The sequence below is a fragment of the Emydura macquarii genome, unplaced genomic scaffold, assembly GCF_026122565.2.
Source record: "Emydura macquarii macquarii isolate MOO-44397 ecotype Brisbane River unplaced genomic scaffold, CSIRO-AGI_Emac_v2 contig_1253, whole genome shotgun sequence".
In the NCBI taxonomy this organism is placed as follows: Eukaryota; Metazoa; Chordata; order Testudines; family Chelidae; genus Emydura; species Emydura macquarii.
The window spans coordinates 10,810,920-10,834,365 of record NW_027131390.1 but is presented as its reverse complement, the minus strand read 5'-3'; the positions used below and the strand labels follow the sequence as shown (position 1 = coordinate 10,834,365).

Here is a 23,446-nt window from a genome sequence, read left to right as displayed (position 1 = left end):
GCAGGAAAGAACATGTTAGAGTTGCAAATGTTGCCTTTTTTAAAAAAATCTGATAGATGAGAGAAGGAGACAGCTTAATTGGCACAGTCCCTGCTCACATTAATAAAGTGGTGTCAGAGTTAGAACGTAGTGTCACAGAATTTGCTAAGCATTGATTTTTGTTACCCTTCTGATCAGTGCAGCTGGTTTATAGTACAACAACTTGCCGCCTCAAGACAATATTAGCATGAACACGGGAAAGGCCAAAAAGATTGTACCCCGAGAGTTTCCTGCAGTTCAGTTCTTGAGTATTATGGGCCCAGTTCTCATTTACACTAAGAGATTTTTCTACAGATGAAAGTTAATCCGGAATAAAGTAGGGTGTGACTGTAAAGCAGAATAGTTATATAATAACTCCAGGTGTGGACACTCTTATTCTGCAGTAAGAGTGCCTTTTTCTGGTTTAAAGTAATCTACTTCCAAAGTAGATTAAGATAGAAAAGAAAAAGGAACTCTTATTCCAAAACAGTAGACATGGTATATAGTTAAAATTTACACTGGCATAGCTATGTCAGTTAGGGGTGTGGATTTTTACCAGCATAGTATAATCCCTAGTGTAGACACATTTATAGTGGCATCAAAATGTTTTTGCCAATATAGTTTGTGTCTCTTGGGAAATTGATGTGAACTATGGCGACAAGCACTTTTTTACTAGTATAAATTGGGTCTTTGCTGCCATTATTGCTATCCTGGTATCATGATGCCAGCAAAACTTTTGTAGTATAGACAAGGCCGAAGAAGAGTATCCTCACATGTTGTTGTTCCAGTAGAGCTATTCCTGGATAGTTATTCCAGAATAACTCCGGATGTAGACAAGCTCTAAATTCCTTTTATGCCATGATGGTAGCATAGAGATACTATGGCAGTGGTTGGCAGCATAAATCTCTAAGGCCTGGTCTATGCCTAAAACTTAGGTCAACCTAGCTGCATCACTCAGGACTGTGAAAAATTTAGTCCTCACTGTAGATGCAGCTAGGTCAATGGAAGAAGTCTTCCGTCAACCGAACTACCACCTTTGGGAGAGATGGATTTACTACCACGACGGAAAAACCCCTTTCGTTGTTGTGGTAAGTGTCTACACTGCCGTGCTACAGCAGCATAGCTTCAGCGCTGCAGCTGTGCCGCGGTAATGCCGTCAGATCGATCTATCCGGATCGATTGAGCGGAAGTGAAGACCCGCTCAATTGATCCGGAAGTCGATCAATTAAAACCACCTCCAAAAAAAAGCCTAGCACTGCATCGACGGGTATGCATTTCCTGTCGGCGCAGCGCAGAGGAGACGGCGTGCCAAATGGAAGTTACGAAGTCGATGGGAGTTACGTAAGCTACTCTGTGTAAAAACCCCAGGAAGGGAACTTTACAAAGATTTCTTGCTTTGTGAACATAAGAACAGCCATACTGAGTCAGACCAGTGGTGCATCTAGCCCAGTATCCCGTCTTCCGACAGTGACCAATGCCAGGTGCTTCAGAGGGAGTGCACACAATGTGATATTCTCCACATTTAAATAACAGTGTATAGTGTGCGCTAGTGCACAGCTGGAAACCAAACTTAAATGAAAGATAACCCAGAGGGCCTGATTCACACCAGTATCTCTGTGTGGTTCTGCAAACACAAAGTAGCCATAAACTTGCTTAATTGATTGGTTAATTCTGGTTAACAGCTGCATTGCCTCACTGTAGCGGCACAGAGCAGCTGTGGTATATTGATGGATCTGACCCACTATCTGGGGAGCTGAACGCCTTCTTCATTTGCTGAGGGTTCACCCATAACAGATCTGGTTGGTTTTGGTTTGAATTATTCCACGCAAACGTGACTGTCTCTTTTTAAGAATTCTGCAGTGCTTCAGGCAAACTCTATACAGCTGGTGCAACCCTCTCTGGGGGATTTCCCTGGTGCTCTCCCCTCTAACCCCAGCTTAGCATAAACGCTCTGATGAGTTCATAGCTTGTTGCAGTATGACTGCAGGCAGCCGTTCCATGGATCTCCGCTGTGAAATAGCAGACTGATAAGGTTCTAGTGGTCAGGGTGACAGTCTGGTTCTTGGAAGATCAAGTCTGCTTTGCCAGTGAGCCTGTATCGTGAAAGATCAAGTCTGCTCTCCCTGGGTGACCTTGGACAGGTCACTTATGCCCAGACCCTCAAAGGTACTGAGGTGTCTAACTCCTGTTGAAATCAAAGGGCGTTAGGTGCCTAGTATCCTTGAGGATGTAGGCCTTAGTCTCTCTGGGCCTTAGTTTCCCATCTTTAAAAAGCAGGATAATAGTTCTTCCCTACCTTACAGGGATGTTGTGAGATTAAGTGAGCTGCTCATATGCTACAGGTGGGGCCATAGAAGTGTTTTAGATAGAACTACCTTCATTCTCCAAGAATTCAGTGCAGTAAAATTGGTTGCCTTCTAAAGGTTCAGTTCAAGTTAGTTTAACCAGGATTAAGTTATTTTCTACTCCTTTGGGCTTGAAAAACTGGTTTGAAACTTTTTAAATAAAGTTTTCAAAAATGTCTACATGCATTCCCTGTAACGTGATGAATTTGCACTGCATCTGAGGGCTAATCTCACAGGGAGGCCGCCTTGTAATAGACAATGGGGCACTTTCGTATTAAAAGTATTCATGTGAAATGAAAAGCTTCCTCCTGGACAAGCCTCCGTCGTTCTCGTCTTTAGAATATATAGACTTTGATTATTCGATTCTGAGGACAGTGGCAACTTGAGAGCTGAGTAAATCTGTTCTCTCTCTAGCATGAGCTATGAGATTCGGAGCTGCTTTCTTATGATAGCAGCAGGATGCGGCGGTCAGGGTGGGGTCGTCTTCTGGACATCTGTCAGGATGTGCTGCAGTGTCATGTTACTGGGAGGGGCGGGGGAGCTTTAAGTGACTACATGAGCGCTCACAGTAATGTGTGCTTCTCTTTACACAGTCTCTGCTTCCTGTTATCTGATTGCACCGAGCAAACAAAGTGTTTGCAAAGAGATCAGATTCTTGCTGAGTTACTCTCCCTGAGGCTGTCCCTGTGAATTTCTGGCTGTCAGTCTTTCCAGTCATCTAAGTGCTATTTATTTAAATGAAAAATTAATATCCATGCCATAATAGTCAGCAGGGAATCTCCTGGCAGTGTGTGTAGCAGCCTCCCCTCTTGTTTCCTCTTGAGGTTAGAGGTGTGTGCTGTGTAGCTGTCTCTGCCACCTACCAGCTGGGGCCACAGTTTCAGAAATAGCCTTTGAACACGAGCCTGTAATTTTGTGCGTGCAATCATCTGTGCCCGGTTTGTGTGGGAAAACAGCAGTGGCGCCTGCACACCCAAGAGCTACTTTTATTTCTTTGCCAGGAAAATTTACGAGCAGATTTCGAGGCCTTTTGGAAATGTTGCCCATAGTAATATTAAGAAGGAGAAGATCAGGACTGAAACATGGGCATCTGGATGTATCCAACCATTGAGGCCACTTCCCACTCCTTCTCCATGACTCCCCAGCACTCCCGTCTAGCGAAGGGCCCTCATCGCGTTCCTTTTGCTGTGGTATCTGAACACCTCCAAGTCTCTAATATATTAATCTTCACAACATCCCTGTGAGGGAGGGAAGTGCTGTTGTTCCCATTTTACAGATGGGAAACAGAGGCACAAAGACACCAGGTGACTGGCCCAACGTCATGCAGGAAACCTGCCACTGAGCAAGTAACTGCACCTAGGTCTGCCAGCTCCCAGGCCAGCACCCTGTGTCCAGGCCATATATCCTCTCTCATCCTCCCCACTCATCCTACCAGCACCTCCTACCATCCTCCAGCTTTCCAGTATCTCAGCTCCCAAACTGAGACCCTCCCTCCCCCCACCTTCTGTCCTTTACCTTCTGAAGACCTGTCCCTTGCACAGTTCCCACCTCTAGCTCTGTAGGGGCAGAAGAGTTTAGTTTGCAAGGCTTGTTCAGCCGTGGCTGGATCTCAACAGAGAAACCTGTTGTCTTGTCACTAGAACAACTGAGCAGCATACCACAGTGTCTGAGCGTCATCCTAGATGCTGGACTCTAGCATAAGGACATCTGAAGGCAGTGTGGGGGTGAAGAAAAATCCAGAATGGCAAGGAGGGTGATTGCAGGGATTCTGGGAAGCTAATAAGGACAAGGGATGGATCTAGGGGTCATATTAGCTGATTATAGGAAAAACATGTACCTACTTACATACATGGCTTCCATGACACTGGTGCACTTCACAAACATACATTTATTTACAGTCTCAATGCCCCAGTGAGGTAGGGAGGGTTATCATGTCCATTTTACAGATGGGAAAACAGAGGCACAATGACTTTGCCCAGTGTCTCCCAGGAAGTCTGTATCAGAGCAAGGATTTGAACTCAGAGCTAAGCTCCAATCCTGAATGCCCTGACAGGGAGAGGAAGGGAGTTTCGGAGTTTCATCACCCCCCACAAAAATTTGTAGCTGGGGTATGAATGAACATACAATTTATTCTGCCCATCTTCGGTTATAACCACATACCCATGTGTCTCAGTTGTTTGAAAGAAACACCCATGTCACAGTGGAGTATCTGGGACCCTGTAGAAAACATTTAATACACATTTTAAAGCAAAACTGGGCTTGCTTAAATACAGCAACTAGCAAACAAACCTGGATACAATAAAAGATCTGAAAGAAAGAGACAGCAATTAAACAGAGTCAGGAATGCACCAGCTCAAAGAGAAGAGCTAGCACAAGGTTGGCAGTCACTGGAGGATTCTGGGAAACCCGTCTGGCCAGGGAGTGACATAGACTGGAGCCATAAATGATCGAGTCTCTGAGGGGAGAGAAGGTCATAGAGTTTAAGGCCAGACGGAACCGCCCAATAATCTTATTTCTCACAGGCCATTAAACACCACCCAACCACCCTCACCTAGACCTGACCACCAGAATTAGACGGAAGTGTTAAAGCCCCCAGGAGCCTAAACTGTTGTGTGCCATTGGCAGAGAAGCATGTGGGTCTAGCTGCAGCAATCCCTGACATCCCTGCTTGGGCAGGGAGTTAAGTGAGATAGACCCAGATAATCTTGGCAAGTGACTTGTGCCCCACGCTACAGAGAAAAGTGAAAAAAGCCCCAAAATCCCTGCCAATCTGACCTGGGGCAAAATTCCTTCCCAGCCCCGTCTTTGCCCAGGATTATTAATTCGGTCATTAAAAATCACTTCTTGCTGTATATATGTATCTGAAAAGATCATTTGAAAGGCCAGGCCCTGTATGGGTGTGCAGTGGGGCAGAGAGCTTTATCCTCGGACTTCCCCCCTTCCCCCCCCCCCCCCGTTTCCATCCCTACGCTGGTGCTGGCTAGAATCCCAAAGGAAAGCAAAGATCCTCCTATCTACTAGCATCCTTATGAACGTTAGGAACTTTTAATGGATAAAGAAGGGCAGGACCATGGCTCCACTTGCTGCCATTAGCCATCCGAGCTGGCCAGTTTCCCATGCTCAGTTAAATGCAGAAACCTCCCTCCCCGACTGCCGGCTGGCTCAAGATGGCGGCCAGGCCTGGAGAGGGAAGCATGACCTTCCAGGGCTGTGCAGCAGAGGCTCTGGTGTATACTGCCTGGGAGCAGCTGGGAGGAATTCTGGCTGAATTTCTCCTGGAGGCTGCAGCAGCTATGCCCAACTCCTCCTCACCCTCTTTAATTACCTCAGACAGCACCTAGAGCGCAACTGAGCCCAGAGGTGAGAGTCCTCCCTTTCCTCTTCATTGCAAATATAAGACAGATGAAGTAGATGGGGCACCGAACTCAGCTTTGAGCCGTGTGTTCAGCAGAGCAGCTGGTTTAATACTTGAGCGTTGATTTTGCTTTGAGTGGAGCCATTTCTCGTTTCCTCAAGCTTAAGACAATTATTTTGTCTGTATTTATGGTCTGCCAAAATTTCTCTTCTGGATTAATGTCACTGGGTAACCACTTGGCCACCGCATGTCTTATGGGAGTGCTTTTCGGTGCTTTATACTAGGATACGGCCCACTTTTAGGACCTCTTGAGGGATTTTTGGCTCCAGATTATCATTCCTCCATGGCTCTCACCCGTCCCCACCATAAAGCAGTGTCCCTGTTTTGTTCTGGTAGTTAATGGAATGCTTTAATGGCAAGGCTACTGGAAAATTGTGGGAAAAGGCAGAAAAATGTCCTGCAAGTGCCAGCCATTTTTCTCTTCCAACAGATCATTTTTTTCATAAGCTACTAAGTGCCAGGATGTTTTACAACAAAAGGTAAACTAATTATCAGCTTTGTTTGGTTCCTTTTAGCCAATACAGACGGACAGCTCTTCAGCACAGGTCACATGTAGCTGTGGTGTTCCCATTATGGCAAAGCAAGCAGCTAAATCTATATGTATTTTACTCGGAACCACGTCCCATCTCTTGAGGATGCTAATACAGACAGCTGAGTTCATAAAGAAGTCTGCCAGTCAGAGACAGAAACGTCCCAGCTGGCTAGTTATAAAGGAGCCTGGATTCTCCATTAGATGAGAGATTTCTGTTCTCCAAGAAAGATAATCTCATGGAGGATGCCACTAGATGCTACCTATGTAGTTAACTCTAATTCATTGTGTTGTTGTTGTTCATTTGTGTCGGGGTAGCCGGCTGGAGTCCCAGTCAGAGATCAGAACCCCATTGTGTTAGGTGCTGTACAAACACAGAACAAAAGATGGCCTGTGCCCCAAAGAGTTCACAGCCTAAGTAGAAGACAAGAGACAACAGGTAGATACGACAGACAAACGGGGGAGCACATGGAGACTGTATTGCTCAACATGTTAAGTGGTGGTCTCTGCACGCCGACTGCCTGACTGTTGTCAAGTTTTTTGTAGGCAACTATACCGTCCAGTGGACTAAACTCAAGACGAGGAGAAAAGAACAGGGGCTCTAATCCTGGCTTGGCCTCTGAATTCCTTTGTGGCCTTGGGCAAGTTACTTCCCCTCTCCTAATTTCAATTTCCCCAGCAGCAGTATGAGGAGGAGAATCACTTCCTCAGGGGTACCAGGAAGATGGATTAGATGATGTATGTACAGTGCTTTAAAATGTGTCAAGCTCTGCTTAAATATGAAATGTTCGTGGTAGTATTTTATTACACTTAAATCTGGTTAACTTCTCCCTGACCTAATTACTACATATGTAGCCTACTGATGAGTGAGTTACCCCTGTCTTTCCAGTCCACACAGGATATGAGTCTGTTACAGCCCCAGTTAGACAGGTGTGCCTATTTAGCTCATGATTTAGGTGCCAGGTTCAATCCCTGGTGCGTCAGTCTTCATTCTTCTTTATAAGAGCTTAGGCCTGTAATTGTGGGAGGGCCTAGCCCTCAATTTCAGACAACTAAGGATTATATGAACCATGCAATGATCAATACATTGTCACCATTACTGTGTTCTTCTCTCTCGCTCGCTACAGAATGAGGAGGAAGAAATCAAACTGGAAATAAATATGTTAAAGAAATATTCTCATCACCGGAATATTGCAACATATTATGGAGCCTTCGTAAAGCAGAGCCCTGCAGGTCAGGATGATCAGCTCTGGGTAAGAGTTTAATCCTATTTTTATTCATCAGATTTCCCTGGGGGAGCACATCTTCATTGGGAGCTCCAGAGTGCTTAGCTGTCAGTCTAACTCAGTGATCCAGATTTTTACTTTGAGGACCAATCTGTAAGAGAGAGACCCTGCTGCCTACCTATCTGCCCCACCTGTGATTGAGAATTGAATTGGAGAATGCACACAAGTGGGACTTGCTACATTTTATTGTGGCATGGTTCCTGTAAGACTCCTAACACAACATGGTTTTGAAGATAAATCGCTTTTTTTCCAAAACAAAAAATTCCTTTTTTCTCCTGTGAAAATTAAAAAGCATGCTTTCAGTTTTCTTGGTTTTGATTTCGATTGATCCTTTTAGGGTTTTTTTTTTTCCCCTTTGGCTCCTTCTTTTCTTTCCTCCCCTTTTTCCAGGGGCAAAATGAAAAAAGCAAAAAGTGGAGTTAAAAATATAGTGAGAAGAAGGAAAAATAAATACAAAAATAGGTTCAGTAAAAATATTTGTGATAAATCTTCAAAATCAGTTCTTTCTGAAAAATTTGAAACGAAAACATTTTCTGAATTTTCTCAAAATTCTCACCCCCCATTTTTCAACCAGCTCCAGTAAGGAAAGAAGTGTCCATGGGATTTTAGTAAGTGAGATGCATTGCTGGATTGTTTTACTCCAGCAGCAGAGTGCATCATTCAGAAAATGAAAATTTACACCACTTGCAGTCCTGGGAGGTTGTGTTCAGCACCGCACATTTATAGTTGGGACTAACGGTGGGAGACTAGAACTTGCACGGTGTATTTAAATGGTGGTTGTGTTAAGGGTATATACTGTGTTTACGTCCCTGTAGTTGGTGATGGAATATTGTGGCGCTGGCTCTGTAACAGATTTGGTAAAGAAGACAAAAGGTAACTGTTTCAAGGAGGACTGGATTTCATATATCTGCAGAGAGGTTCTCAGGGTGAGTCTTGCCGCTTGACAATGAAAAGATAATAACCGTAAGATGTGGCAGCACTACTGCTTTCGTGTTAATAAAAGAGGATGTGCCAAGTTACTTACTTGGGCCTTTCTTTCATTCTTAGCTACGTATTTCTACGGGGTGGTATGGAAACCAAACCAATTTTTAACTTTTTTGTGAAAGCAATACATGCATAGTAATACAAGCCTGGTAGGAAGTGTTACTTAGCAAGCCGGGCTGAAATTATGTGGGACCCAGTTATTCTAAGATCCAAGTTCAACAGAGAGATATTGATCTATCACCACGGAGTTTTGCCCTTTTTTAAATAACAGTAAGATAAACGCATATTATGGGAACTGCCATTCAAATGGCCTATGTGCAAAATAGTACATTTAAGGCTTCGAAAGCCTAAAATCTCTTTTATTTGTGTGGTGACCGAGATGGGCGGTCTGTTCGATAGAACATCAAATATCCCACTTGGATATGGGATTGGACTGCAGATTTGAATAGATACCAAATCCATAAATCACTGAGGGCATCTGTTCTCTTGTCGGGAATTACTATTTCCCATGAATGGGCTGGCTCCCTGATCACTTGAAAGTTTTGTTGTTGGGGTACCTCAGCTTGCAATCATTACCACGGCCCTTCTACTTTTTACATTCTGCCCCCATGTGGGCACACGGAAGGTCACATTTTCAATGGAGGCGTGAAAGCCTCCCATCTGTCCGCATCAAATGGGTAACTGACTATGAGACGGGCACGTAAGCAGGTGCTCACTGTTCATGTGCAAATGCAAGCTGCCAGGAGGACAGTTTTTTGTGGATATGTATGCCATTTTACTTGCATAGCCCTTGCAAATCCTCACTGGAAAATGTTGGCTTTATAAGCCCCCTTTTAATTTAAATACCGCAACTTAAACTTAGAAGTACACGGTAGTGTAGGACAAAAGGGAATGGCCACACCCCTCTTCCTGTGAAAACTGATGAAGAGCATGTGTGGAGGGTGACTTGTCGGCATATGGGACAAGGAAATTGTGAGAAAACATCAGATTTTGTCAGAAGCTGTTTCGCTAGTCATTCATATTAGAGAGGGCAAGCATATTAGATGGGCCTTAGGCTCCTCATCTCCATCCGTTCAATATATTCCATTATTTCTAGGCTACTTTAACTAACGTTTTGAAACTAAAATAGTCTCAGGTGGAGATGGGATCATCAATCGTTGACTTCTGCGGGAATCTGGCTTAATGTAGGATTTAACCATTGCAACCAGTCTTTTGTTCTCTGCATACTCCATACACAGCACTCTGAGCGCTGTGCAAACACATTTTTTGTTCACACCTTAGTTTCCTCTTTTGTGTGCCTTTAACACATGCTGTAAATGGGCATCCCTCTGATTTTGAAATTGCAGTATGCTATTTTGGGGCCTCTTTCTCCTCTGACTTGGCATCAGAGATGCTGTCCTGCTGTCAGGCCTGTGGGAGTGAGAAAAAAATCAAGCCCATTGTTGCTTTCTTCTCTTATTGCTAAAACTGTGTCAATGAACACATTGCTGCCAATCTCAGCTAAAAAATTTTAGATCAATACATTTTAGTCTCTCTTCTCCATTAATATAGCCAGAAGAAAGCAACAACTTCATGGGGCAAAAATTCCAAACCTATGAAACTGATAGAAAGAAAAAAGCTAGAATCATGTGGTTTTCTTGCAGGGCCTAGCACACCTTCATCTTAATCACGTTATCCACCGAGATATTAAAGGACAGAACGTTCTCCTTACAGAAAATGCAGAAGTAAAACTAGGTAAGTTTCCCTCCGTTTTTTTTTAGAAACCTGTTAGTTAAAGAAATGCTGGGGTTTCCATGGTAACCTGGAAAGGATGTTTAATAACCCACAAGTGAAAATATATTCAATATAATTGTAAAGACTTATATTTATATGGTGCCTTTCATACCAGAGGATCCCTAAGGTTTTTACATGCTCTGTGCATGGAAATTGTTCTCCACATCTGAAATACAACCATCTCGATGGAGTCAAACCAGAACCAGTTTAATAGCCCACAGCAACACTACATTACGCATAAGTACCAAATTCAGAATGTAAAAAATTATCCCTGTCCTGGCCTTTCTGCCCAGATAAGGTTAGTGGACTGGTCCTTTTACTGGACCAGCTTCTGTTGGTGAGAGAGACAAGCTTTTGAGCTTACACAAAGCTCTTCTTCAGCCAAAACTGTTTAGAAAAATCTGTTTTGAGCAATAAATTGCACTAATCTGTTTTTCTGCTAGAAGTGGGCTGGGAGATTTCAATGAAACTGATAATGCTGAGGCTGAGACAGGTACTTTGAAATGTCGAAAGGTCACCATGAAAAAGTAGTTCTGTACCAACAATTTCCACCCAAGAGTATTTGAGAGCCCTCTCTTTTCCACTTCTGAGGGTAGGAAAACAACTGGTGTGTCGCTGTGTGCAGACAGTTGACAACTTTTAGCTCTGTAAGTGCAAACAATGTCTATAGCACAGAAAGCAGATGTGGACAGTTAGGGGGTTTTATTTTTTGTTTTTGTGTTTTGAAAGGCCATCACAGGGAATACCAGGTAATTTTTAAAGAGAGCGTATCAGGGACAGTGTTTTTCTCATGTAGGATTTTTCTTTTGTTTTCTCTTTTTCATTGTAAATTCTCTCAGGAGTTCAGAAATCAAATAAAAATTATTCTCTGTAGATACTGGGTGAGATCCTTAAGAGGGGTAAATCAGCATAGCTCTTATGCCTGGTGAAGATTTGATCTATGTGGTGAAATGCTGGCTCTGCTCAAGTCAGTGGGAGTTTTGCCACTGACTTCAATGGAGGCAGGATTTCACCCAGTCTTTTTTACATTTGGCAAACACTTTTGCTGTACTTCTTGAAATAGCAAGGCCTTTTGTCATTTGTTTTTGCTTTGTTTACTGCCTTGTTTTCCTGCTAGCAACGTAATTCGTGTCTTTTTGCCTGTTAGAAAAAATAAAGCTGTAACTCTGTATTTTATGTGAGTAGACAATAATGAAACATTTCTATAAAGTGCAAAAGTAAAATGAAAATATTTCCAGAGAAATTTATCTAAAAGCCAAGAAGCTGGAAAACTCAGACTTCAGCGATCCAATGTCATTCAACCTTGTTAATGGGCTTTATGTAAAAGACTTACATTTCATATCCAAAATACAAAACACATGATGCTTCAAAGAATAGACTCCCACCCCTTATTAGATAAGGTTACTTAATTTAGTGCCACAATAATTGCATATTGCGGTATGGTACTGTTTATCAGTAGATGTACCAGAAGTTGTATGCAAATAATTTGCTTAGTTGGAGTCAAGCATGAAAATCTGCTCATTGGTGCCATGAGTAATAATAGGAGTGTACCCTGCTTAATCTTTTTTTCCTCTGCTGCTTACACTAGTTGGATACTACTCCAGCTATTCTATGAGTAACACTCTTAACTTTATTTATACCCTTTGATCAGATTAATATATTGTGCAGGGTTTTTTTTTTTTAATTAATACAAACACATAGAACCCACATACAATAACTATTTATTATCTGAGCAACGACATCTGAGCAATCTTGTTGAGATGCACTGCCCGTTAGCCTGAAGGAGCACAGCACAACTTATTCCTATTAATGCATTTAATGGGTGGATAAAATAATGCACTCCTCCAGTGTATTCTGAGATAGGAGTGCAGCACAAAAGGTCCATTCAGAACAAAGCAATCCATTTCTTCAATAACATGCTGAACCTGGCCAACTTTAACAACCAGCAGCAATAGTAGAAATCTCCTGGTCACACCTGAACACTTATTTGTAGGTTTTCATTTGACATAAAATATTATTTGAAAATTTTTACCCCCCCCTCCAAGGTAGTGCTGAGTCCAAGTATATATTATATTCCATAGTATCGTATTATAAAGCACTTTGAGATCAATGTTATGTAAAAGTTAGGTGTATTATCATTATCGGGGAGTACATCCCTACAGTAGCCATTCTGCCTAATATAGCATGGATTTATTATCCTGTTAATTTTAAATGTTCTGTTTGGACTGTCCGATATAAATAGCAGAAAGCGGCTAATTCCTAGCATCTCTGGAGAAGGCTCCATTGGAAACCCTGTATTATAAGAACTGGCACCTGTTATGCATTGCCACCCTAGAGTTTGCGTTCCAAGCAGAGGCAATAACATATCAGACATTTTGTCATGTGAATTCAGTACTTGGCTCATTACTTTACGCTTGCTTTACTTTGCAGTGGATTTTGGGGTAAGCGCTCAGCTGGATAGGACGATTGGGAGAAGAAATACTTTCATTGGCACTCCCTATTGGATGGCACCCGAGGTCATAGCTTGTGAGGAGAACCCAGACTCAACATATGATTACAGAGTGAGTATCGTTAAGATTTTAGACTCAGTAGTAAAATAAACGAGTTTTTGCTATAGACATCCTTTTTAAGTACTTACCCAAAAGAACTGAAAAGGGGCGTTTCCCTCCCTTAAAACCACAATCATGCAAAGAGCTGTATTTTTAATATGCGGTTTGTGACCCAGAAGAAAAGGAGTTTCAATATGAATTTATTTTCTTTGTAAACCGTTAACATACCAAATGAAATGTAAATATGTTTAGAATGAAATGTACTAAAGTATCACTTAATTCTCTGAAAACAAGACACAATATCTGAAGATGGCTAGGGAGAAAAGACCTACAAAAGGTGATTAAGAAGCAATGGATCATTAACATGGCTTCTTTCCTCTTTGATACAGATTATTTTCCTTTATGCTTATTGCACAATCCCTGGAGTAATTTACAAGAATATCACATGTATAACTTACTAGCAAAGAACAACAAAAGACTCCTCACTCCGGAAAAGATCACTAACCATTCACTACGATCATGCTCTTGGGCGAAAAAGTCTGAGTAAATATATGGACCTTGTCCTTTATGACTCTGTCCATACTGTTTTCTATATCCAATGCTCTCTCAACTCATTCATATCACTGTACAATCATGAACCAAATATCCTCCTCACAGACACCAAAGAAATAGATAGAGTTTTTGTTATTCTTTAGAGGCCATCTGGACACACTGCAATTTGGATACCAAATAACAGCTATCAAAAAATTCTCTGGCTGTCTGCCTTACTGTTGTAATATGCTGATTCCGCTCTAAAAGGGCATGTGATACCGTTTGTCAGCCTTTGGTTGAATTGCTTGCACCACTGTCGTCATTTACATATCTGCACACACCACACAGAGCAATTTCAAAAGAATGCTTTCTGAGTGACTGTCCTCTCCAAGTCCTTGTGTTGGGTTGATTGCCTTCTTTTGTGTATCTTGTCCTTAGAACAACTTTGTAACACAAGGATGATCAAAATTACACCTGTTATTCCAGCTGTGGCGTATTCAGAGCTATTACCACCTCTATTTTCTATTGCGTCAGAGGGCCTGATTCTGATTTACACTAAGGCTCCTTTGCATTGCTTTGCCACTGTTGAAAAATAGCCTTTCACGCATTTAAAGACTTCTTAGCGCAAGGGAGAACCAGGTGCAAAGAATACTCTGCCTTTTTTTCATACTGTATAAACCTTTTGCCAAAGACTCAAGAAGTTTATCTATTGGCTCCCATCCATACCACCAGTTTTATTCCTATTTAACACATTTTCTAGTATACAATCACTAAAAGGGGATCCCCCATTTGTGTGGCTTCTCGGTGTTGTATAACATTTGCGGTGCCTCTGCCCACATTGCTCTGGCTCCAGCCAGACTCCACAGGCTGTAATCCAACGCTAATCAGCCGGGGGTTTCCAAAGCGCTGATTCAGATGGTGTTGTTGTTCAGAAGGCTGGACTGGGGCAAGTATTTATAAACATTGCTGATAAACTGAGTGAAAAGCAGGAAGCTGTTGTGCTATGCCCATGACTTCTCACTGGGCCTGCTTTTACTGGCATTAAAAAAAAAAAAAAAATACATCCAACACAAAAATGCAGCCCTTCCTATCTCACTAGCCTGGTTGCTTCATACACTCCCAAGATTCAGCCCAAGGTTATCTGAAGCTTCGTGTGTGTCCCATCATCACCAGAGTCTAACTGTGTTACAGTGGATAGCCATTCATTGAGCACTTTCTCTGAAAGACTTGCCTTTTCTTGCTTTCAGTCTCTAGTTAAATGACACAGGGCCTAATCCTGAACCCTCGCCAACTCCCACTGAAATCCAGGGTTCTCCTCCGGATCAGACCCACAGTCTGCAATGCAAACGGTTCTCCAGCCTTTGTAAAGCACTCTGGGTTGGCTTGCACTGTGAAGGTGTCGTCTCAGGGCCAGATATGACACGAGTAGCTTTCCATTAAGGACTCTTGCTCCAAGTCTCCAAGGATTTGTCTTCTGCCTGCATTTTGTCTCATTTTCTGCATAGGAAAGTCCTATGAGACTTCAGGGTGTCCTTATCCTTTAGATGATAATTCTAGAGCACTCCCATAAATTTATTGGGATAAATATATCTGTCCAGATACATATGTTCACAAAAAGAGAGAAGTGTTGCACACCACTAAGAAAGTGGAAGCCTGGTTTATGCCCTAAAAGTCAATAGAGTTACTTCTGATTTACACCTGTGTGATCAGAATCTGGTCCTTATCATCCACTTGGGCTTATGATGCCATGTAATATTAATAGAGGAGACTCCAGTCTGACATAACTGAGCTAAGTTTATATATCTATGTAAATCTGAATACCCAGTTCTGCTTTTCTTCCCACTCGTTGGAGACTTGTTCATGGATTGGAATAGTTTCCATGAGCCTGACTGTTCTCTCTCTTCCATCAGTGTAGGAAAGCAGTGAAGTGAGAGCAGTATGTGGCCCCAGTGAGGTCTCACCTAGGCACCTCCTCTGTAACAGAGATGGGAATCTGAGCCATGGGTTGTAATGGGCCCTTCTATATTCTAGAACTTTTGTTTTAAAGATGAAAGGTCTGTATTTCAGGGCTGGCTATTTAAATGATGAATCAGCTGTTCCAGATAGCATGGGAAATGGAAAGCTTCTGGCCATTAGCACATTTCCTACACGTTCAGCTGGGAATGGGAGGGAGCAGAATGTATATCACTCAAAAAACAAAACAAAAAAAAAAGCATTGGAAATCTAGAGAAGCATTATGGTTTTTTAACTCTCCATGCTACAAGTTACATTATTCACGGTTTCTTTTCCTACAGAGTGACTTGTGGTCTCTGGGAATCACAGCTATAGAAATGGCAGAAGGAGCTCCTCGTAAGTGATTGGGTAGAGTTCTTTGTTAAATAGTTAGCCTAAACTTCCTGGACACATTCTGTCCTGCTAGATTAGATCATATCATGCTTGCCTAAGGCGTGCATACTGCATTCAGTGCTGGCTGCCTCTTTTCAAATATGTAGTTATTTGACTCTTCATATCTGTGCTCCTTTGCTGACCCTTTTTTCTTTTAATTCTCTCCTTCTGTATCTTCACTCCTTGTCTGCATTTGGGAAGATAGGGAAGCCATATGTTTTCTTCTAGAGCTGAGGTTAGTGTCACTTCATTGATTATTGCATGTGGATATAAAGGAGGGAGAGTGATTAAAGCTTCAGCCTAAATGTGTGACAGAAGAAACTTTGTTTTAGTTCTGGGACTTCTCCAGAGAAAAACATCCCTTGAAAATGGCAAGAGGTCCCCCTTCCCATTGTGGCACAGATATTCACCCTCTAATTCCAGGTGGAGGATTCCTCCAGGAGGTTGGAACAGGGGCCAATGTCAAGAAAGAGCTATTCACCTTCACAGTATCTCAGTGAGCTAATCCACCTCTTTGGCCTTCCCCCCAAGGGAACCAGTTCTCCCTGGCACTGCGCCCTGTGCTTTCAGGCAAAGTGGAAATGCTACTGAAGCAAAACACGATCAAATCTGAATGGGAGTGTTTCACACCCACTTTGCACAGGCATAAGTGGCTGTCCGAGATGTAGTGTAATGGAAAATGGGGACCCAGGGATATAATTTTGGTCTGGGGTTAGTGCCTTGCCCTCTCCTGAGTTTCCAAATGATTACTCCTCTTCCCCTTCAAAGCAATTTTGGAGATCTGTGGAGTGGGACCCCCCTCCCCCAAACTCAGAACAGCAAAAATACTTTGGGAGGACCCTCCAGCCACACTTCCTGATTTGCTTCCATCATTTCCCCTCGTCTATGATTTTCTTGCTCCTCCAGACATTCTCCTTACAGCCACATGGCACCACAATAAGCTGCCCACATGCTTCTGGCCTTAAATTTTCTTTTAACATTATCTACCAAATCTAGATACTCCGGATATAAGATACAATTGTAGAATGTCGTTTAGATGCAGGATCCCGGTTATCTGGCATTTCTGGGGAGGAACTGTTGTTGTAGAATATTACCCCTGTGCAATGGGGTAGTTTTGTGTGTAGGAGCACAAGGCATGTGGGATGGTCCACGGCGTAACAGTGGGAAGACACAGTGGGGTGTTTGGTAATTGCTGAACATGCTGGAGAGGATCCTTTTTGCAGCCTAGGACCTGGCCTACTCTAGAGAGGGCATGGGCTGTGTTTATCAACCAATCGAGATACAAGTCACACGTGGCTCCCCTCCAGACTGGTTTTGAATGCAGTTGGTCAGCTGTTGGTGTAAGTGGGGCCGAACTGAGTTCTAAAGCATGTTCATAAATCATACTCCAGTCTAGCTAGAGCTTAGTCTTGAGACGCATTAGTCTTAAAGGACACTTTTTATGAAAGAAACATTATAGGTTCGCAGTGTATTTCCTCATTTTGGTTGTATTTCTTTATTATATTTTCACACCGGCTAATTTTAGTAGGTACATTTTAGGGATGGTGTTAGAGTGTATTTATTAGTTCTATTGAGGTAGCCCCAGTCACAGACCAGGACCCATGGTGTCAGGTGCTGTACAAATACAGAACAAAAAGATGCTCCCTGCCCCCAAAGAGCTTACAATACAAGTATCAGATAAGAGACAACAGGTGGATACAGACAGACAGATGTCAGAACACAAGGAAATAATGAGCCAATAGAGGCTGATTCCTCTCTCCCTGGTGTGATTCCATTGCCTTTAATAGGCTACATTTACATTATGAGCTAGGGTTATGATTCCGTGCCAAGTGGCAGGTTTGCATTCAGCACGGCTAAGCCGCTGCTGCCCATGCAAACAGTATACTGCTATTTATGCTCTCATCAGCTCTGTGAGAGCTAGCGTGAGTATGTGTACGCAAACAGAGGAATCTCACCTCTAACTTGTAGTGTAGAGGTGGCCATAAGGTTACTTCTGACTTACACCCATCTGTAACTGAGATTATCTGGCCTGATAGTTCCCGTCCGTGTCATTCAGCCTGCAGTAGCATTTTGAGGGGGAAACCCTCCGCCAACATTTCTACTACACACCCATCAAACGTGATGCATTTGTAATGCTACATACAATGTATGGGATGGACTATAGGGGCTAGGACAGTATTTACTTTTTAGTGTTGGTTTCAGTGTTGACTTTCTACAACAAAAGCAGGAATGAGTGTAGAGAGAAAAACCAGCGTACCAAACACAGTGGTGGAATCTGTTTAGAAAGCACAGATTGGTCTAATGAGTGGGTACAGATCCTTAAATACAGTATAGCCAAAATAGCATCTTAGCCATATGTACAGCTCCAATGGAATAATGTATCAGTTCTCATGCCAGGTTTTTCTCTTCTTTCTTTTTCCCTTGTGCTGCATGCTATTGAGCTAGGAGGTTAGTTAACATTTAGCTTGTTGTTTCTTTCAACTGTAAACCGGGCATAGTATAATAGATATAATAGATAAGCATTTTGATCCAGAGTTTGACTTTCACATTTAGGTGTAAATGTCCTTTCATACACTATGAAAATGAGCTTGTTTTATAATCCAGTCAAGCATTCTTTGGCCTTTTTTTTTTTTTTTTTGAACTGAGGTATACAGAGCCTTAAAAGTCTGAAGGGCTGCACTGATCATTACAGTGGAGTCCTTCCTTTTCCTGAATCCCTGCATCTCAGCGAAGCAATGTACAGTCTGGCCCACTCAGAGCCCTCCTGCAAAGGTTTTCCTCCTCTGGGCGGTGAATTCCATTGAACAGCATTGAACCCCTGTGAAAGACACTTCCGTCCTTTAGTACAGGAGGAATTCAAGGGCTGGATCTGTACTTCTCCTACCCGAAAGAGCTATTCCCGTCACCCTGGGTATGCCAAAGGGGTCGAAATACAGGAGGAAGCTAGCACTGCTTTAGTGTACTCTTTAATAGCTTGTATTTTCCTTTGCAGCCTTGTGTGATATGCATCCCATGAGGGCTCTCTTTCTCATTCCACGAAACCCTCCCCCAAAACTGAAATCCAGAAAATGGTAAAGATTTTTTTAAAATATATTTTAGCAGCCTCAGGCTTCTGTGGGTTTTGATGCCTGCCGCTCAGAATCTTGTGGTCTTCTCAAATCTTACAACAGGAGGTCTTGTCTACGCTGGCATTTCTGCTCATGGTATAATCCCCTCTGCTACTGAGGAGAGCGCCAAGTGCAGACACCATTGATATTTGAGAAGCAAGATCTGCACTGGGGCAGATTACCCCTATTTGAAACCCAGCTAAACTGCTCCGGTACAAATTGCACTGCCTTGATGTAAACTGTGTCAAGGCGAGGGGATTGCACTGGTGGCTGAATTTCCAACATAGACGTGGCCTACGTGGGGTTGCTTTGACCAGTATTTGTCAGGAGACCTCCCAGGAAAACCCAGGGTGCTGCAGGAAGTAGTGTTGGGGGGCCAGTAGGTGACACTGGCCTTGTATTCAGATACATCAGTAATAAACACATTCCCTAGCATGGACTTAGGAAGAGTTGTGTTTTGTCTTTCAGATGAGACATAAAATTGTGGTCTTAGCCATGTATAGTCATTAAAGAGCCCATGGGACTTTTTGTAAGAGGAGGGGTGATCAGTCCTATGATTAGAACCAAAATCCAATTTAGGTAATTACTGCCTCCTTAAATTTCCCCTGCTGTTTCAACTGGATACAGGGGGGCAAATTCTGCCCTCAGTCACACTGGTGTAAGTTCACAGTAATGTCACAGAGAGAAGAATTTGTCCTAGAATTCTTCCTTGCCCCTTCTCCTAAACTTTCATGTAGTCATGTGATACACTGATAGAACTCCTGCTATATTCCACCCCAGAGGGAGGCTGTGTTTTAGGGCTGTCCAAAGCAAACTTGACAAATGCAGCACCTTGGGATCCTGCAGGGTGAACGGTGCTATGTAAATTGAGGAGGAATTTTATTTTTATCTGATTTTGTTTGTTTTGTTGGGTTTTTTTCCCCCCAGGTCCAAGAAATTTCTTAATTTTGTTGAAAGTTGCCTGGTTAAAAATTACTTGCATCGTCCATCCACTGAAACGTTGCTTAAGCATTCCTTTATCCGAGATCTGCAGAACGAACGGCAAGTGCGCATCATGCTGAAGGACCACCTGGACAGGACCAGGAAGAAAAAGGGAGAGAAAGGTAAGGTTAAAAATAATGCAAACATAGGCCCTCATCCTGCACAGAGCCTTGCGGAAGGCAGTGAAGCTCTGTGCAGACACAGTGAAATTCTGGCCCCACTGAAGACAATGAAGGTCTTGCAAGGGACTTCAGTAGTCCCCGGATTTCACCCACAGTGTGTGTCTGAATGGAGCTGATTGCGAAGTCAGGCCTGAAGCTGGAATTTTCAAAAGGGTTCAGGACTCATAGCTGGGCCCAGATTTTCAAGAGAAGTCAGCTCCCATGAAATCACTTAGATAAATGTCCGGATTTTCAAAGGAGCTCAGTGCTTAGTGCGTTGGCTGTAAATATCTCTGTAAGAGTTGCCAGACGCTGAGCTTTTTTGAAAATCTGGGCCCCAAGTGACTAAATCACACAGAGGAAATCAGTAAATCCGTTTCCTTGTTTTACTCCTACTTGGGCTTCCAACCTACTGATTCGTCCATTTCAGCCACCTGTTGCATCATGTCGGAAATCTAGTTTGTGAGTTTTTTGGGGCAGGGACTGTCTTCTTGCCACTTATTGTATAATGGCTTGCAGAAAGGGGTTCCCTAGGGGCTAATAGAAATAATCATCAGAATTAATAAATGGTCTGTTTTATAAGTAGATTAAAGAAAAACAAGAATCTGAGTTTGTAGCAACTAAAACAATCTCTAGCTTTGTTCTCCAAAGCAAAATTTAGAAAAGAATCTGTTTTGGAACGTTTCAGTGGGGTAGCCGTGTTAGTCTGTGTACAGCAAAAACAACGAGAGTCCTGTAGCACTTTAAAGACTAACAAATTTAATTTCTGTAGGCATAAGCTTTCATGGGCTGCAGCCCACTTCGTCAGAGTGAAGTGCTACAGGACTCTCGTTGTTTTGGAACAAATGATTTTAAATAAATGACCATATGTTACATGATATTAGCTATGCAACATAGAGGACGAGCCATGGTCTAGTGGCCACTCAACTTCTCTGCCTCTCTTTCTCCATCCATATAGTTATACCTCATAAAGGCATTAGTTGAATATTGGAGGATGTTTGTAAAGTGTAATGAAGATTAAAAGTGCTGTATAGTCTAAGTATTGGTTTGACAATGAGGTTTTTTTTTAATTTGAAATGAAATTATTGCTGCAAGGTGCAATTTACTTACTGAAATAATAATACCGCTACATTCTAAAGCACCTGTCATCTGAGGATCTCAAAGCATTTTTGAACAGTAGCAAACATGAGTAGGAAGACAACTTATTAAAAAGTTACGCCTCTGCCACTTGTGAAAAAGCTAATAGTAATTCTTACGTAAATGCAAGAAAATTATATTGGGCCGGAGGAGGGAATTCCTACTTATATCCAAAGCTCACCTGAAGGGGAGCAATGTTGTGAAATTACTATTCATTCTAGACTTCAGTGACTTTAAAAAAGTTGTGTAGACCCACTTTCACATTGTGCCCAGCTGGAAATAAAGATGCTGATCTTGTTGGAGTGACATTTAGAACCTGACTGGCCTTCATGATAAAAGTTTGAAAGAACTTTAGAGATACAATTTTACTTCTTTATGAAGTATGTTCATGCTGAAGCTCAAATTAACCAGGTGTTCCTTTATTGTACTTAATTTTTAAATTATTTTTAATATGAATTTAGAGCTGGATTGACTGAAAGTCTCTGTTCATCCACAGAACAGGCATAATAACATGGCAGGCAGTGGCAGTGCCAGCTTCCTAACACCCTTCCACCAATGTGGCTCAGATTCCGCTCTGAGGCACCCCTCTACTGCCACTGTGTTTTGGCGTCTCTTAATGGGTTTCAATGTGGACACCTGCTTACTGAAAAGTAGACTAGATCCATGAAACCATTTCATCTAGGCCACTCGATGGGAGCAACCTTTACGCTGTGATTTTCAAAGGATCCTACTGGAATTAGTTTCCCAACTCCCGGTGTCTTTCCCAGATCTGAGCTGGATTTGAATGGGTGACCTAATATTGGAAAACTTAGTAGCCCATCCAAAATCCCCTGAACCATTTACTCCTTCAATAAGGGGCTCCATTAATGACCAGATAAAGATGTCTCTTTCTTTTCATTCCCCCTATTACACTTTTAAAACTCTTCAGATCTGATACATAAAGGGACCTGATCCAAAGCCCACTGAAGTCAAAACAAGCCTCTCATTGGCTTCAATGGGTCCTGAATCAAACGCCACAGTCATTCAGGAGGTAATGTACTCCTAACTTGGGTTTGTATTGTTTTCTTTTTTAGAAGAAACAGAGTACGACTACACTGGAAGTGAGGAAGAAGATGATGAACTGGATGAAGATGAAGGAGAACCAAGGTTAATTTTATTAGCTGCATGTAAAATTGGACTAGCCAAGGCATTTTCATCAAAGGCCTGTCTCCTCAGCTAGATGGGTTTTCTTACCGTATTCTAACATCCTAATCCTCTGTGGTGCCTAGTTAGCAATCACTGGTTTGTTGGGTGTAAGGTGTCTGTAATATGTTGTTTTCATAATTCCCCAGCAATGGGGAGGGAATATCTCAAACAAAGAAGCAGATAATCCGCTTCAGTCTGGGGTTTGCGGTGTAACAAGTACCGAGGCATGGCCAACATACAGAGAATGATTCTGTGGAGATTTATTGGAACATTTAAATTTGTTAGCACGGGCAGCAAGCCATTTCCCAGTGCCATTTTGTACTTGCTCTGCAGCTTTAATGTTATGGTTGGTCTGACAGAAACTTCCCTTTTGTTTCAGCTCCATAGTTAATCTCCCTGGTGAATCAACGCTCCGTCGTGAATTTCTGAGGCTGCAGCAGGAGAACAAAAATCGTTCTGACCCTCATCGACAGCAGCAGCTCCAGCAGCAGCACCTCAAGGACCAGGAGAAATACAAAAAGCAGCTATTGGCAGAGCGGCAGAAACGAATCGAGCAACAAAAGGAGCAGAGGAAGAAGCTGGAGGATGTAGGAAATGGCTCAGATTTGTAATCCACGTACATGAATCCGTGACAAATAAAAATGTGCCCATTTCAAGAATAGGTTTTGAAAGAAAAAGAAGCCATGTTAAATTCTCTTCACCAGCTGGTTTGGAATCTTTAACCCTGGTAGAAATTTGTGGCTTCTGAACGCTGAGATTAATCAATTTTTTAAAAAAGGTTCTATCCATTTCCTGTCAACTCCCTGCCCATGTGCTCTGGGAAGTAGATGTGTAACCCCACTTATTTCAATGTGATTGGACCCAAGGAATGGATAGGCAAAACAGAGGTGGAATTCTTATTCCCTTGCCCTTGTGCATAGTTCAAGTTGACGCTTTTGAGTCCAAACTACTGGTACCTGTGATAGGATTGCCACCTTCTCAGCTCTGCTGTTGTGGTGCTGCCTTGCAGTTGCTAAATCACAGTCATGTCTTTTCATAGGCCTCTGAAGCCATGATAGGA

General features: G+C 42.5%; 1 protein-coding gene across 2 annotated transcripts in view; it reads left to right on the top strand.

The window, feature by feature from the left end:
• NRK (Nik related kinase) overlaps window positions 1-23,446 on the top strand; it is a 124,729-nt gene that overhangs the window by 42,061 nt on the left and 59,222 nt on the right. For both annotated transcript variants that reach the window (XM_067548146.1, XM_067548145.1), the window contains exons 4-12: window positions 7,435-7,560; window positions 8,409-8,519; window positions 10,221-10,311; window positions 12,781-12,911; window positions 15,725-15,779; window positions 18,808-18,886; window positions 19,850-20,025; window positions 22,275-22,347; window positions 22,766-22,973. In XM_067548146.1, coding sequence (XP_067404247.1) covers window positions 7,435-7,560; window positions 8,409-8,519; window positions 10,221-10,311; window positions 12,781-12,911; window positions 15,725-15,779; window positions 18,808-18,886; window positions 19,850-20,025; window positions 22,275-22,347; window positions 22,766-22,973 — 1,050 coding nt within the window. The remainder of the gene's footprint in view (window positions 1-7,434; window positions 7,561-8,408; window positions 8,520-10,220; window positions 10,312-12,780; window positions 12,912-15,724; window positions 15,780-18,807; window positions 18,887-19,849; window positions 20,026-22,274; window positions 22,348-22,765; window positions 22,974-23,446) is intronic.